General features: G+C 38.4%; 2 protein-coding genes across 4 annotated transcripts; both read left to right on the top strand.

Moving 5' to 3' along the window:
• LOC109124458 (ubiquitin carboxyl-terminal hydrolase 10-like) lies at nucleotides 4,346-9,250 on the top strand. Its single transcript, XM_010423670.1, has 13 exons — nucleotides 4,346-4,735; nucleotides 4,938-5,135; nucleotides 5,272-5,416; nucleotides 5,541-5,600; nucleotides 5,704-5,802; nucleotides 6,007-6,381; nucleotides 6,474-6,614; nucleotides 6,749-6,919; nucleotides 7,010-7,267; nucleotides 7,366-7,520; nucleotides 7,646-8,197; nucleotides 8,291-8,561; nucleotides 8,752-9,250. The coding sequence occupies exons 1-13, from the start codon at nucleotides 4,584-4,586 to the stop codon at nucleotides 8,908-8,910; spliced, it is 2,736 nt and encodes a 911-aa protein (XP_010421972.1). The 5' UTR covers nucleotides 4,346-4,583; the 3' UTR covers nucleotides 8,911-9,250.
• On the top strand, nucleotides 10,255-14,995 carry LOC104707341 (ubiquitin carboxyl-terminal hydrolase 10). 3 transcript variants are annotated; one of them, XM_010423667.2, is made up of 13 exons: nucleotides 10,255-10,546; nucleotides 10,706-10,903; nucleotides 11,002-11,146; nucleotides 11,292-11,351; nucleotides 11,466-11,564; nucleotides 11,764-12,138; nucleotides 12,231-12,371; nucleotides 12,518-12,688; nucleotides 12,824-13,081; nucleotides 13,175-13,329; nucleotides 13,422-13,955; nucleotides 14,049-14,319; nucleotides 14,437-14,995. In XM_010423667.2, exons 1-13 carry the CDS (start codon nucleotides 10,395-10,397, stop codon nucleotides 14,596-14,598), a joined length of 2,721 nt encoding a protein of 906 aa, XP_010421969.1. In that variant the 5' UTR covers nucleotides 10,255-10,394; the 3' UTR covers nucleotides 14,599-14,995. The 3 variants fall into 3 exon arrangements, with proteins under 3 accessions (XP_010421969.1, XP_010421971.1, XP_010421970.1); XM_010423669.1 differs by having other exon boundaries at nucleotides 10,456-10,546; nucleotides 10,701-10,903; XM_010423668.1 differs by having other exon boundaries at nucleotides 10,457-10,546; nucleotides 10,652-10,903.

The following is a 15,138-nucleotide window of genomic DNA, read 5'->3' as shown; positions in this document are numbered from 1 at the left end:
ATTGATATCTATCAAGAGAGTTTGAAAAAGAATCCAGAAGCTAACCTGGTTCATCTCGATGGTGAATGAGATTTTGACCATGAGAATGATGACCAATTGGATTATGAGACTTCGGATCGTCCAGGAGAGCTTAATTAAATTTAAAATTGTCTTGATTTAATTTCTATGTTTTATGCTTTGAATTTTATTGGATTATTATTTTTAATTATAATTTTGGTTTAAATTCAATTATTTTATTTTCTTCAATATATATATTTGTTTGTTTTATTCTTTATGTCTAAAACATAATTCTTGTCCATATCAAGAAATGGCTGAGGACAAGAACATACTTGTGGTGGATAGTGGATCAAGCCACACAATTTTGAAGGATAAGAGATATTTTGTTAATCTCAATTTGAAAAATGCCAATATTAGCACAATAACGGGTATAGCAAGTTTAATTGAAGGCTACGGCCAGGCCCATATACTTTTACCAAATGGCACACATCTTGAAATAAGTGATGCCTTATATTCACCCAGCTCAAAGAGGAGCCTATTGAGTTTCAAAGACATTCGTTTGAATGGTTTACATGTTGAAACTATGGGTGAAGGAAACCAAGAGTTCCTATATATTACTGAAATCACCCAAGGCCATAAGAAAGTCCTAGAGACTATACCCGCTTTATCCACTGGTCTTTACCATGCTAAAATTAATATGATAGAGGCTAATATGGCAATGAACAAGATGTTCAATGAACAATTCACTTTATGGCATGACCGACTTGGCCATCTAGGTTCTAACATGATGCGTAAGCTAATTATGAATTCAAATGGGCACACTCTTAAAGAGAGACGAGTTATCCCTAAAAATCTCACGTGTGTAGCATGTGCACAAGGGAAACTCATTATAAGGCCATCACCAGTCAAAGTAACTAAAGAGTTTTTCCACTTAAGACTATACGTCTAGATAATGATGGTGAATTTACATCCCAAGCGCTTAATGATTATTAATGTATGTCCATGGGGGTAAGTGTGGAACATCCCGTGGCACATGTACATACACAGAATGGATTAGCTGAATCCTTTATTAAACGTATTCAATTGATTGCTCGACCATTACTCATGAGGTCGAAGCTTCCTGTGTTGGCTTGGAGACACGCAGTATTACATGCATCAGAAATTATATGCAACAGGCCATCTAGTGAGCATAAATATTTGCCATCCCAATTACTAACGGGCCATGAGCCAGACATATCCCATCTAAAGACATTCGGGTGTGCCGTTTATGTACCTATTGCTCCACCACAGAGAACAAAGATGGGACCTCAAAGGAGGATGGGAATCTATGTTGGATATGATTCTCCCACCATTATTAAGTATCTAGAGCCAACTACAGGTGATTTATTTAAGGCCAGATACGCGGATTGTCAGTTTGCTGAATCCGATTTTCCTATGTTGGGTGGAGAGACAAACAAGCTGGTCAAAGAAATATCATGGAATCAAACATCTTTGAATTGGCAAGATCCTCGGACTCTAGCATGTGAGGCAGAGGTCCAAAAGATTATAGATTTACAAAAGCTAGCTAATCAATTGCCAGATTCCTTTGTTGACCTAAAGAGAGTTAGAAAATCGTACATACCAGCTTGTAATGCACCAGTACGTATTGATGTTCAAAAGGAACACAATCAAGTTGCTACAGAGTCTAAGGCACGTTTGAAACGTGGTATACCAATAGGTTCCAAAGATAAGAACCCTCGAAAATCTAAGAAAGGTGCAAATAAAACCAAGGTTAAAGAAACCATAGACATGGTCACGGCAAATAATAAGGTACCGAATGAGGTTTGGGACGCTGAACCTCAAGGTCCTGAAGGTATTGATAATAATGAGATCTCAATAAATTATATCATGTCTGGAATTCAATGGAACCAAAAAGATGTCGACATTGATGAAAGATTTGCATACAAGGTAGCACTTGAAATAAATGAGGATCATGAACCCACATCTATATTAGAGTGCACTCAAAAAAAAGATTGGTTAAAATGGAAAGAAGCCATTGACGTGGAGTTAAATTCATTAAAGAAAAGGCGTGTGTTTGGTCCGATCTTAAGGACACCATTCGATATAAAGCCAGTTGGACACAAACGGGTCTTTGTAAGGAAGAGAAATGAGAATAATGAAATCGTGAGATATAAGGCACGACTTGTAGCACAAGGATTCTCTCAAATACCAGGAATAGATTATGAGGAGACATACTCCCCTGTGATGGATGCAACGACTTTTAGATTTTTAATAAGTCTGGCAATAAGAGAATAACTTGACTTGCGGCTAATGGATGTAGTGACCGCATATTTATATGGTCCATTGGATAATGAAATTTATATGAGATTACGAGAGGGTATTGAGCTCAAAGATAAGAGTGGTTCTCGAAAACAATATTGCATAAGGCTAAACAAATCCCTTTATGGACTGAAACAAAGTGGGCGTATGTGGTACAATAGACTAAGTGAGTACCTAGCCAAAGAGGGCTATAAGAATGATCCCATCAGTCCATGTATTTTTATAAAGAAGTTTGCAAACAAAGGGTTTGTAATCATAGCAGTATATGTGGATGATTTGAATATCCTAGGAACCTCTGGGAAAATCGCCCAAACAGTTGAATATCTCAAGAAAGAGTTTGAAATGAAAGACCTAGGTAAAACTAAATTCTGTTTGGGATTGCAGTTTGAGTACATAAATGATAGAATCCTTGTGCATCAAATGACATATACTGAAAATGTACTCAAGAGATTTAATATGGACCACGCTCACCCATTGCCTAGCCTAATGGTTGTGAGAAGCCTAAATTTGGACAGTGATCCATTTGGTCCAAAGAAGGACGATGAAGAGATTCTCGGTCCGGAAGTGCCATACCTCAGTGCTACAGGAGCGTTAATGTTCTTGGCTAGCCACACTAGACCAGACATTTGTTTTACCGTGAACCTCCTAGCAAGATTTAGTTCTTGTCCGACCCAAAGGCACTGGAACGGTATCAAACATATATTGCGTTACCTACAAGGAACGTTGGATGTGGGTTTATTTTATACTAACTATAACAAAGAAGGTTTAGTTGGTATTGCTGATGCAGGTTATTTATCGGATTCACATAATGCAAGGTCTCAAACCGGCCATGTGTTTACGCACGGTGGTACAGCAATTTCATAGCGTTCAATGAAGCACACCATTGCGGCCACTTCATCTAATCATGCAGAGATTTTGGCTATGCATGAAGCCAGCCGTGAGTGTGTTTGGTTGAGGTCGATGACACAACACATCCGATCAGATTGTGGCATGGTCGATGACAAGGAAGCGACTATCATATATGAGGACAATACCGCTTGCATCGCATAGCTCAAGGTAGGATATATCAAGGGAGATCAGACGAAGCACATTTTACCTAAGTTCTTCTTCACACATGAACTACAAAAGGCCGGAGAAGTTCAAGTGGTGCAAGTTCCATCCTGCGACAATTCAGCCGACCTCTTCACCAAATCATTACTGACATCGACGTTCAAGAAGCTCATGCACCAGATTGGGATGTGGAGACTTAAGGACTTTTAGTGATGCTTGGAACAGGGGGAGTAATACGTGCTGTACTCTTTTTCCTTCACCATGGTTTTGTTCCAATGGGTTTCCCTGGTAAGGTTTTAATGAGGCAGCGTCCCCAAGCGTATTACGGTGATCTCTTAGCATTTGCACGGTTATGTCATCCAAGAGAGAGTGTTGTAAATCACTAAGGATGGATCTCCATAACCGGTCCATACAATGTCCAAGTCCACAAGGCCCATCGGCCTTCTTCTCTTATTCTAAGTCGGTTTAGGAAACTATTGTATTAGGGCTTTGTCCTTTACTATATATATGTACTTATTCTATTGAAATCAATAAGAAGAAGGAGAGAATACAACGTTCGAGTTTCTCTACTTTCACAACACATTTTTTTTTTCCTCATCCATTTTTAGTGATGTCACAAATTCTAAAGTGAATGAATTATAAGATAACCAATTCTAAAGAGAATGAAATATAACTATTAAAAAAAAATGTTCTAAACAATAACCCAACATAACCAGTATCACAAAATCAATTTAACACAATAATCAAACGGTTTTAACTTTTACTATTGCAACTGAACTAAAAACCGAAATAACTTTAATAATAACCGGACAGAATTTAACCGAATCGGTTTATTGTTTCTTATTTTGCAATTACCTAAGAAAAAAAATTGCAAAACCGAACCGAATCACGGTTTATTGTTTCCATTGTCCAAGTTTACAAGAAAAGAAAAGAATTTGCTACTTGTTTGGAAAATTTGGCAGTTGTTGTTAATTGGAAAACAAAACAACCATAAAATCGTGAATCCAATAAGAAGACCTCTCGTCTCTCTCTCTCTCTCTCTCTCTGACTCCTCCAATCTAGGGTTCCTTCAATTTCTTCTTCTTGTATCCTCCTCCGATTCTCTCTGTACTTGCCGTTGTTTGTTTCCTCTCACACAAATCCCCGTTGAATCCTGCGATTTCGTTTGAAATTTTGGTAGATCTTGGCATTGATCGGTTCATCATCTATTGAAAAAGATGACGATCCCTAATTCCGATTTCATGATTGAGAACGGAGTCTCTGATTTGCCGTTCACTCCCGAGGAAGAGAAACGTATCGTATCGGAGCTGACTACCGAATCGGAGAATAATTTGAAGGAAGGGAACTTATATTTCGTCATCTCTAAAAGGTTTTGTTATCGTCATCTCAAAGTAGTATCATGCATGAGAACGTTTATTATTGCTTCACAGATTTGACTGTTGTAATGCTTCTCTGTTCAAATCTAATGTTTAGATTTAGAACATTCTTGTGAATCTTGATCTATTGTTTTGATATTTTGATTGAATTCTATAGATTTCTAAGATTAGGTTAATGTGTTTGTGTTAGTGTAGGTGGCATACAAGCTGGCAGAAATATGTTGACCAATCGAGTCGAGAGTCCTTGGAAGCTTCGAGGCCTGGACCGATTGATAACAGTGATATTATCGAAAGTGAGGGCGACATTAATGATCCACAGCTTCGTAGATTGTTGGTTGAAGGAGAAGACTACGTTTTAGTTCCTCAAGAAGTTTGGAAGAGACTTGTTGATTGGTGAGCTTTTCTTATGTTATTATTTCCATCATTTGATTGAATTGTGTTTAAAGGGGAAGACTCTCTTTGGGACACTATAACTGTTGTGGATGAAATATGCTTTCAAGGGCGTAACTTGGTCTTATATCTCTTTCAGGTATAGCGGACGTCCTCCGATAGCAAGGAAGATGATCTGTCAAGGATTTTACAGTAAGAGTTATAGTGTAGAGGTTTACCCGCTCTGCCTTATGTTGACAGACGGACGAGATGAAAGTAGAACAGCAATACGGTTGGGAAAACAGGTATTAGGTGCCCCAATTTACTCTACTTTGGCTCTTAGTTTTGCTTATGAGCCAGAGATTCTTTGTGTATTCACTACTAAGCCCCACTTTTTCACTTTCTTTCATGGGTTGTTGGTGTTTCCAGGCCTCTGTTAGGGAACTTTATGAGAAGGTTTGTGCTGTGACAGGTGTTGCGCAAGAAAAGGTGTGTGTGTCTGAAGTGTTTCATTTCTATGTCTTTTATATTTTTTTACGCATTGTTCCAGACAGAGATGTGTTCTTTAATTCACGTTAATATGTATAAACAGGCACAAATCTGGGATTACTTCGATAAGAGGAAAAACGGGCTCTTGTATCCTTCATCTAACAGGAGCCTGGAAGAGTCAAGGCTTCAGATGGACCAAGATGTAAGTATTTAGAGAACTGTCTGTAATACTTATATTGACAAATCACCTTTATCAACTTGCACTACAATTTTTCTTAACTTGATTTTCGTCATTGTCTTAAATCTTTGGTGAGAGGAACTTGTTATAAAAAACCGAACGCTATTTATCTCACTTATTTTCAGTGTTCGTTTTTTTGTTCGACAATGACTGGTGCATCCCATGCAGATTCTTCTTGAAGTTGATGGGTCGTCTTCATCTCAAGCTGCTATGAGCTCGGCAGGAAATGAGTTAGCTCTGGTACCTCTGGAACCTTCAAGGTCGCGTGTTACAATTGCTGGGGGGCCTACCCTGCCGAATGGTCATTCCACCTCGTCCAAGTTTAGTCTCTTTCCGAGAATAACTTCAGAAGACGATGGCGGCGATTCTTTGAGTATTCTTGGAAAAGGAGAGAAGGGAGGATTAGCAGGATTGAGTAATCTGGGAAATACCTGCTTCATGAATAGCGCTCTTCAGTGTTTGGCTCACACTCCTCCAATTGTTGAATACTTCTTGCAAGATTACAGTGACGACATAAATAGAGATAATCCGTTGGGAATGTGTGTAAGTTCTTGATGCTTAAATATCTTCTCGATTTCCTCATGTGAAGGTACTCACGTACTTTTTGAATATAATTCTAACACTTAATTATCCAGGGTGAGCTTGCTATCGCATTTGGTGATTTGATGAAGAAATTATGGTCATCAGGAAGGAACGCAGTTGCACCACGCACTTTTAAGACAAAATTGGCTAGATTTGCTCCACAGTTTAGTGGTTACAATCAGCACGATTCTCAAGTTAGTAATTTTTCTTTAATATGTGTGATGGTGCATAATTAAGCAAATTTTTTGTTCCTGGCATTGCTTCCCTCTTTGCCAGAATATGTCATTTTGTTTTGCTTTGTATATGATGTATTAAATTGCTGTCTCAGGAACTGCTTGCTTTCTTATTGGATGGGCTGCATGAAGATTTAAATAAAGTAAAACGAAAACCTTACGTCGAACTTAAAGATTCTGACAGTCGTCCGGATGATGAAGTTGCTGAAGAGCTTTGGAATTACCATAAGGCCAGAAATGATTCTGTAATAGTTAACGTTTGTCAAGTAAGTATCTTTTCCTACTCACTTCTTCCATGTAATGTTCTGTATTTTATTTTCCCGACCATTTCTTATGATGTATTTAATTTCTTTTAGGGCCAATACAAGTCAACTCTGGTTTGTCCAGTTTGCGGGAAAATCTCCATCACTTTTGATCCCTTCATGTACTTGTCTTTACCTTTGCCATCAACACTTACGCGAGTAATGACAGTCACGGTGTTTTATTGCGACGGAAGTTGTCTTCCGATGCCATACACTGTAACGGTGCCAAAACAAGGGTCTTGTAGAGATCTCGTTACTGCATTAGGTACTGCTTGCTGCTTAGCGGATGATGAGAGCCTTTTACTTGCAGAGGTATGATTTTGGGCGTGTTCCTTTCTTGTATTAATATTTTTCTTTCATCCTGTTTTGGGGATGAATTCCCTGACGATTGTGTGGAATTGTCCTCTCAGGTCTATGATCACAAGATCTTTAGATATTTTGAGAACCCCCTGGAGTCACTGAGTGTGATAAAAGATGATGAGCATATTGTGGCGTATCGGTTGAATCAAATGCCGAAAGGATCAAGAAATGCAAAACTCGAAATTCTTCATGGAGGGCAGGACAGGTAAGCATGCTTCGTTTGATTTGTTACTTTATCGGTTGAATCAAATGCCGAAAGGATCAACAAAGAACTTTTCTTTTTCGTCTTGGGTTAAGCTTTTTATGGATCATATTCATTGGGTTCCACAGGGCTGTTCTGGAGAGTGTTAAAGGCAGAGACGCAAAGCTTTTTGGAACTCCTTTTGTGACTTATGTCAACAAAGAACCACTAAGTGGAACTGACATTGATGCAGTTATCTCTGGATTTCTGTCACCTCTGCAAAAGGTCCAAGCCCCATCTAATATTCATAAAGGAAATGACAATGGTCACCTTGCTGATGCTACTGCTGATGAAACATCCGGAAGTTTATCATCCCCAGATACTGAGATATCCCCAGATACCGAGATAGACGAAGCATCTGATCGAGAGTTATCCTTCAGGATATTCTTGACAGATGAACGTGGTTTGAACTTTAAACCACTTCAGTCTGAATCTTCTGTGAGCCCTGGTATCATTACAAGAGTTTTAGTCGAGTGGAATGAGGGTGAGCATGAAAAGTATGATTCCAACTACTTGAGTGACCTTCCGGAGGTTCATAAAACAAGTTTCTCGGCAAAGAAGAAAAAGCAAGAAGCCATATCTCTGTTTTCGTGTTTGGAGGCCTTTTTAGCAGAAGAACCTTTGGGACCGGATGACATGTGGTATAGCTCCTAGCCTAAACTCTGAAGTCACATAAATTGATAGAATAATTTGAAGATTTAGCTTTGATCATTTTTATCACTATTCTGAACCAGGTTTTGTCCGAGCTGCAAAGAACACAGACAAGCGAACAAAAAGCTAGACCTGTGGAAATTGCCTGATATTCTTGTGTTCCATTTAAAACGATTCACGTATAGCAGATATCTTAAGAACAAGCTTGATACGCTTGTGAATTTCCCAATTCATGATCTAGATTTGAGAGAGTATGTGAAAAACAAGAATGGCGAGTCATATGTATACGAGTTGTATGCCGTTAGTAATCATTACGGTGGACTTGGTGGTGGTCACTACACAGCCTACGCTAAGGTTGGTTTCTTGATTGGTCTCGCTATCTATATCTTTTGTTTTTACTTGTGCATATGCAGTTATGCAGCATAATTTTATTTTTATCATATAATAGACTATAATTTATATCCACACGACAGTTGGTCAACTGTGCTTGCTAGTAGTTCTTCTGATGAGTTCTTTATCTGATCATGTGTCATTGTTCCTGCAGTTGATCGACGACAACAAATGGTATCATTTCGACGACAGTCATGTTTCATCTGCAAATGAATCTGAAATAAAAACCTCAGCTGCATATGTTCTTTTCTACCGAAGAGTGAGAAGTGACACTGAGAAACAAACAGCTGGGATGTCAAGTGATATGGATTAGTCATGCGTATATTCTTATAATGGACAAAGCACGACGTTGATAGCATTTTTTTCAAAGTTGCATTTGACTCCCTCACTCAGGTGATGAAACCTCTATTCTTTCTTGATTTGAAATTGGCGGTTCGGTTGGAGTGTTCTGCTTCAGGTTTTATGATGTCATTATGGCAGATCTCTGTGGAAAGGTGGGATTTAGGTTCTTCGGAAGATTGTTTGATTAGTGAGTTTTTTTTAGTTGAAGCGGTAATTTTTGGGTAGTAAAAGTAATGAACAGCTTTCGAAGTGTAGAGATTTATGAAGTACCCTTTGTTGTGATGTTCAACACGGAAAATATTTTTTGTGAATTCTTATGACCTAATTCACTATCTGAAATATGAAGCCTCTTGAGACTAAAAGGCTTCCAATTAAATAAGGGATCTCTCCATAGCAATTGCAACCGGTAAGGGATAGGCTTTGAAGATTTTTAAGTTTGATTTTAAAATATAATAAAAACCAGTGAAATCACCTCATTAGATACTTACATCTATTCTCGCACGTGACACCCTCCCAAAAACAGCAATCAATGACTCTTGTTCGATGAACTTAACGATGTATACTATTAGCATTTGGGTTAACTCAACTTTAAATTCGGCATCCCCTTTGGTCGCACAGAAGCTAACTAAAATGGGCGCTTCTCAAGCCTAAGTCTCTTACCAAGCTCTTTAAGCATCAATATAACCTGTTTTTTTTTTTGTACACCAAATTAAAAAGAGCAAAGAACTACTCTTGTAAAGGGCTCACCACTTCCTTTAAACCACGGATGAGTGTAGCGGCTACACGGTAGCTTATCAGTCTCCTTGACTGCCTCTGGTTTGCTTATCATAGTATAAAAATAAAAGGGGAAAGACCAACCCATGAGTCCTGCCATCGAGGAGATACGTCACCGTTCTCACACATGCCATAATCCAACTCTCTACCCATACATAATCCGTTTAAGAGCCATGAAAATTCCCTTTACAACTGGGATTAGTTGTACACAGTGCATGAATCATCTCATGAAACAGTAACCAAACTTAACCAGTCAATTACTACAAAATCATTTTTAAAATCCAAAAAAATAAGTAAAACATTCGGGTTTAGTATTTATTTGCAACCCAACCCAACTAAAAGCCGTATTTTTTTTTTAACAATGATAACCGGACAGAGTTTTGAATCAAATCAAAACTGAACCGAATCACCTAATCACGGTTTAGTGTTTCCAAATTATACAAACCGAATTAATCACGGTTTAGTGTTTCCAAGTTACACGAACCTAAGCACCTAATCACGGTTTATCAAATCCAGGATCGAACCAAACAAAAGACCTTTCTCTGACTCTCTTTCTTATTCTTCTCCTCCAATTTAGGCTTTCCTTCAATTCCTTCCTTCTTCTATTAATCCTCTCCGATTCTCTAAGACTTCGTTTGAAATTGGTGGATCTTGGCATTGATCGCTTCATCTATTGAAAATATGACGATCCCTAATTCCGATTTCGTAATTGAGAACGGAGTCTGTGATATGCCGTTCACTCCTGACGAAGAGAAGCGTATCGTTTCGGAGCTGACTACCGAATCGGATAACAATTTGAAGGAAGAGAACTTATATTTCGTCATCTCTAAAAGGTTGTTCTCCTTACTTAGCTGATGATGATCTAAGTAGTATAACGTTGTGCTTCTTCGTTCAAATCTATATGTAGATTTTTTTTTGTTTTCTGTATCTGTGTTCAGGATCGTCTTGTGAGTGATGCTGAGTCGTGGTGGTTAATGGTTGTGTTAGTGTAGGTGGCATACAAGCTGGCAGAAATATGTTGACCAATCGAGTGGAGAGTCCTTAGAAGCTTCGAGGCCTGGACCGATTGATAACAGCGATATTATCGAAAGTGAGGGCGACATTAAGGATCCACAGCTTCGTAGATTTTTGGTGGAAGGAGAAGACTACGTTTTAGTTCCTCAAGAAGTTTGGAAGAGACTTGTTGATTGGTGAGCTTTTCTTATGTTATTATTTTGCTGCATAACTATTCCATTGATGAAATATGCTTTCACAGGCATAACCTTGGTTTTATTTATATCTCTTTCAGGTATAGTGGGGGTCCTCCAATAGCAAGGAAGATGATCTGTCAAGGATTTTTCAGTAAGAGTTATAGTGTAGAGGTTTACCCACTCTGCCTTATGTTGACAGACGGACGAGATGAAAGTAGAAATGCAATACGGTTGGGAAAACAGGTATAGATGCTCTCCATCACACTACTCAGGCTCTCAGTTTTGCCTCGACCTACTTGTTGTGTTTATGCATATCATAAGAGTCTTTGTGTATTCACTATTAGGCCCTACTTTGGTCACTTTCTTAAAAGGATTGTTTGTGTTACAGGCCTCTGTAAGGGAACTTTATGAGAAGGTTTGTGCTATGACAGGTGTTGCGCAAGAAAAGGTGTGTGTCTGAATTGTTTCTTTTCTGTGTCTTGTTTCTTTATTTTTTCTGATGACATACGCATTGTTTCATATGGAGATGTGTTCTCTAATTTACATTGATATGTATAAACAGGCTCAAATCTGGGATTACTTCGATAAGAGGAAAAACGGACTCTTGAATCCTTCATCTAACAAGAGCCTGGAAGAGTCGAGGCTTCAGATGGACCAAGATGTAAGTATCTAGAGAATTGTCTTGAAGAATCACCTATGTCAACTTGCACTACAATTTTTCTTAACTTGATTTTCGGTCATTGTCTTAGAGGAACTTGTTTGATAATGCATGCCTTTTGAGTCCTTTTATCATTGGAAAACAAACCCTATTTATCTCACTTGCTTTCATTGTTCCACAATGACTGGTGCATCCCATGCAGATTCTTCTTGAAGTTGATGGGTCGTCTTCATCTCAATATGCTATGAGCTCGGCAGGAAATGAGTTAGCGTTGGTACCTCTGGAACCATCAAGGTCGCGTGTTACAATTGCTGGGGGGCCTACCTTATCAAATGGTCATTCCACCACGTCCAAGTTTAGTCTCTTTCCCAGAATATCTTCAGAAGACGATGGCGGCGATTCTTTGAGTATTCATAGAAAAGGAGAGAAGGGAGGATTAGCAGGATTGAGTAATCTGGGAAATACCTGCTTCATGAATAGCGCTCTTCAGTGTTTGGCTCACACTCCTCCAATTGTTGAATACTTCTTGCAAGATTACAGTGACGACATAAATAGAGATAATCCGTTGGGAATGTGTGTAAGTTCTTGATGCTTAAATATCTTCTCGATTTCCTCTTGTGAAGGTACTCACGTGCTTTCTGAATATAATTCTAACACTTAATTATCCAGGGTGAGCTTGCTATCGCATTTGGTGATTTGTTGAAGAAATTATGGTCATCAGGAAGGAACGCAGTTGCACCACGCACTTTTAAGACAAAATTGGCTAGATTTGCTCCACAGTTTAGTGGTTACAATCAGCACGATTCTCAAGTTAGTAATTTTTCTTTAATATGTGTGATGGTGCATAATTAAGCAAATTTTTTGTTCCTGACATTGTTGTGTTTTTGGCTTCCCTCGCTGCCAGAATATTTCATTTTGTTTTGCTTTGTGTATGATGTATTAAATTTTTGTCTCAGGAACTGCTTGCTTTCTTATTGGATGGGTTGCATGAAGATTTGAACAAGGTAAAACGAAAACCTTACATTGAACTTAAAGATTCTGACAGTCTTCCGGATGATGAAGTTGCTGAAGAGCTTTGGAATTATCATAAGGCCAGAAATGATTCTGTAATAGTTAACGTTTGTCAAGTAAGTATCTCTTACCGTTTTCCTAATCACTTTTTCCATTGAATGTTCATCTGGTTCTTGTTTTCATACAAGTACTACAGGTTTCTTTATTTTATTTTCCTGACCATTTCTTATGATGTATTTAATATATTTTAGGGCCAATACAAGTCAACTCTGGTTTGTCCAGTTTGCGGGAAAATCTCAATCACTTTTGATCCCTTCATGTACTTGTCTGTACCTTTGCCATCAACACTTACGCGACCTATGACAGTTACGGTGTTTTATTGGGATGGAAGTCGTCTTCCGATGCCATACACTGTAACAGTTCCTAAACATGGATCTTGTAGAGATCTCATTACTGCATTAGGTACTGCTTGCTGCTTAGCCGATAATGAGAGCCTTTTACTTGCAGAGGTATGATTTTGCTGGTTCCGTTCTGGTATCAATATATTTCATCCTGTTTTTTGGGGCTGAAATCCCTGACGATTGGTGGAATTGTCCTCTCAGGTATATGATCACAAGATCTTTAGATATTTTGAGAATCACCTGGAGTCACTAAGTGCGATAAAAGATGATGAACATATTGTGGCGTATCGGTTGAATCAAATGCCGAAAGGATCAACAAAAGCAAAACTTGAAATTCTTCATGGAGGGAAGGAAAGGTAAGCATGCTTGGTTTGATTTGTTACACAAGAACTCTTCTTTTTTTCCTTTTAGGTTAAGCTTTATGGATCATAATTATTGGGTTCCACAGGGCTGTTCAGGAGAGTGTTAGAGTCAGAGACGTGAAAGTGTTCGGAACTCCTTTTGTGACTTATGTCAACACAGAACCACTAAGTGGAACTGACATTGATGCAGTAATCTCTGGATTTCTGTCACCTCTGCACAGGGTGCATGCCCCATCTAATATTCAGAACGGAAATGACAACAGCCACTTTGCTGATGCTCCTGATGACGAAACATCCGGAAGTTTATCATCCCCAGATACCGAGAAAGACGAAGCATCTGATCGAGAGTTATCCTTCAGGATATTCTTGACAGATGAACGTGGTTTGAACTTTAAACCACTTAAGTCTGAATCTTCTGTGACCCCTGGTATCATTACAAGAGTTTTAGTCGAGTGGAATGAGGGTGAGCATGAAAAGTATGATTCCAACTACTTGACTGACCTTCCTGAGGTTCATAAAACAAGTTTCTCAGCAAAGAAGACAAGGCAAGAAGCTATATCCCTGTTTTCGTGTTTGGAGGCCTTTTTAGCAGAAGAACCTCTCGGACCGGATGACATGTGGTATAGCTCCTAGCCTAAACATTAAAGTCATATAAATTGATAGGATCATTTGAGGATTTAGCTTTGACCATCTATCTCACCATTATGAACCAGGTTTTGTCCGAGCTGTAAAGAACACAGACAAGCGAACAAAAAGCTAGACCTGTGGAAATTGCCAGATATTCTTGTGTTCCATTTAAAACGGTTCACGTATAGCAGATATCTCAAGAACAAGATTGATACGTTTGTGAATTTTCCAATTCAGGATCTAGACTTGAGGAAGTACGTGAAAAACAATAATGGCCAGTCATATGTATATGAATTATATGCCGTTAGTAATCATTACGGTGGACTTGGTGGTGGTCACTACACAGCCTATGCTAAGGTTGGTGACTTGATCAGCCTCAATATATATTTCGTTTGTTTTTTACTTGTACATATGTATAAATGCATCATAATCTGTATCATCATATCTGATCATATAGTTTCACTGTTCCTGCAGTTGATTGACGACAACAAATGGTATCATTTTGATGACAGTCATGTGTCATCTGTAAATGAATCTGAAATTAAAAACTCAGCTGCATATGTTCTTTTCTACCGAAGAGTAAGAAGTGAAACTGACACGCAAACAGCTGAGATGTCGAGTGATATGGATTTGTGATGCCTAAATTCTCATAATGGTCAAAGCACAACGTTGATGTATTTTCCGCAAAAATGCATTGGTCTTCCTCACTCTTACGTACGGTGAGGACACCTCTATTCTTTCTTGATTTGAAGTTGGCGGTTCGGTGGGAAGGTTCTGTTACAGGATTTATGATGTCATTATGGCAAATCTCTGTGGAAAGGTTGGATTTAGGTTCGGTAGATTGTTTAATTAGTGAGTTTTGTTAGGGGATGGGGTAAGTTTTCGGGTAGTAAATCAAGCGATAAACAGCTTTAGAGAATTGTGAAGTAGCCTTTCTTGTGTAGTTGTGTGTTCAACACCAAATATAATTTTTTGTCCTTCGGAAGTACGCATTGATGTTGAATTGAAGACATCAAAAGAAGTCTTTCTCTTTCACTGTGCTCTTTTAGCTTAAAAAAGTCTGTTTGGAAACATATGAATCGAAATTTTTAACAGTATTTTACAGTAACAATAATCTGTTCCGAATTAAATTAATAAATTATCGTACGTTTACTTTTTATTGTCAATGCACTCGTG

The sequence above is a fragment of the Camelina sativa genome, chromosome 8, assembly GCF_000633955.1.
Source record: "Camelina sativa cultivar DH55 chromosome 8, Cs, whole genome shotgun sequence".
NCBI lineage: Eukaryota > Viridiplantae > Streptophyta > Magnoliopsida > Brassicales > Brassicaceae > Camelina > Camelina sativa.
Note: the sequence above shows the minus strand (reverse complement) of the source record. Positions and strands in the feature narration are given on the sequence as shown.

What these genes read in the sequence shown, in the direction of transcription:
- LOC109124458 (XM_010423670.1), top strand. Translation starts at nt 4,584, where the DNA reads ATGACGATCCCTAATTCCGATTTCATGATTGAGAACGGAGTCTCTGAT. An exon ending in TGGAAGAGACTTGTTGATTG is followed by an intron (nt 5,136 to 5,271) that starts GTGAGCTTTTCT and finishes TATCTCTTTCAG; the next exon opens with GTATAGCGGACGTCCTCCGA. An exon ending in CTTCATGGAGGGCAGGACAG is followed by an intron (nt 7,521 to 7,645) that starts GTAAGCATGCTT and finishes TGGGTTCCACAG; the next exon opens with GGCTGTTCTGGAGAGTGTTA.
- LOC104707341 (XM_010423667.2), top strand. Translation starts at nt 10,395, where the DNA reads ATGACGATCCCTAATTCCGATTTCGTAATTGAGAACGGAGTCTGTGAT. An exon ending in TATTTCGTCATCTCTAAAAG is followed by an intron (nt 10,547 to 10,705) that starts GTTGTTCTCCTT and finishes GTGTTAGTGTAG; the next exon opens with GTGGCATACAAGCTGGCAGA. An exon ending in ATAATCCGTTGGGAATGTGT is followed by an intron (nt 12,139 to 12,230) that starts GTAAGTTCTTGA and finishes TTAATTATCCAG; the next exon opens with GGTGAGCTTGCTATCGCATT.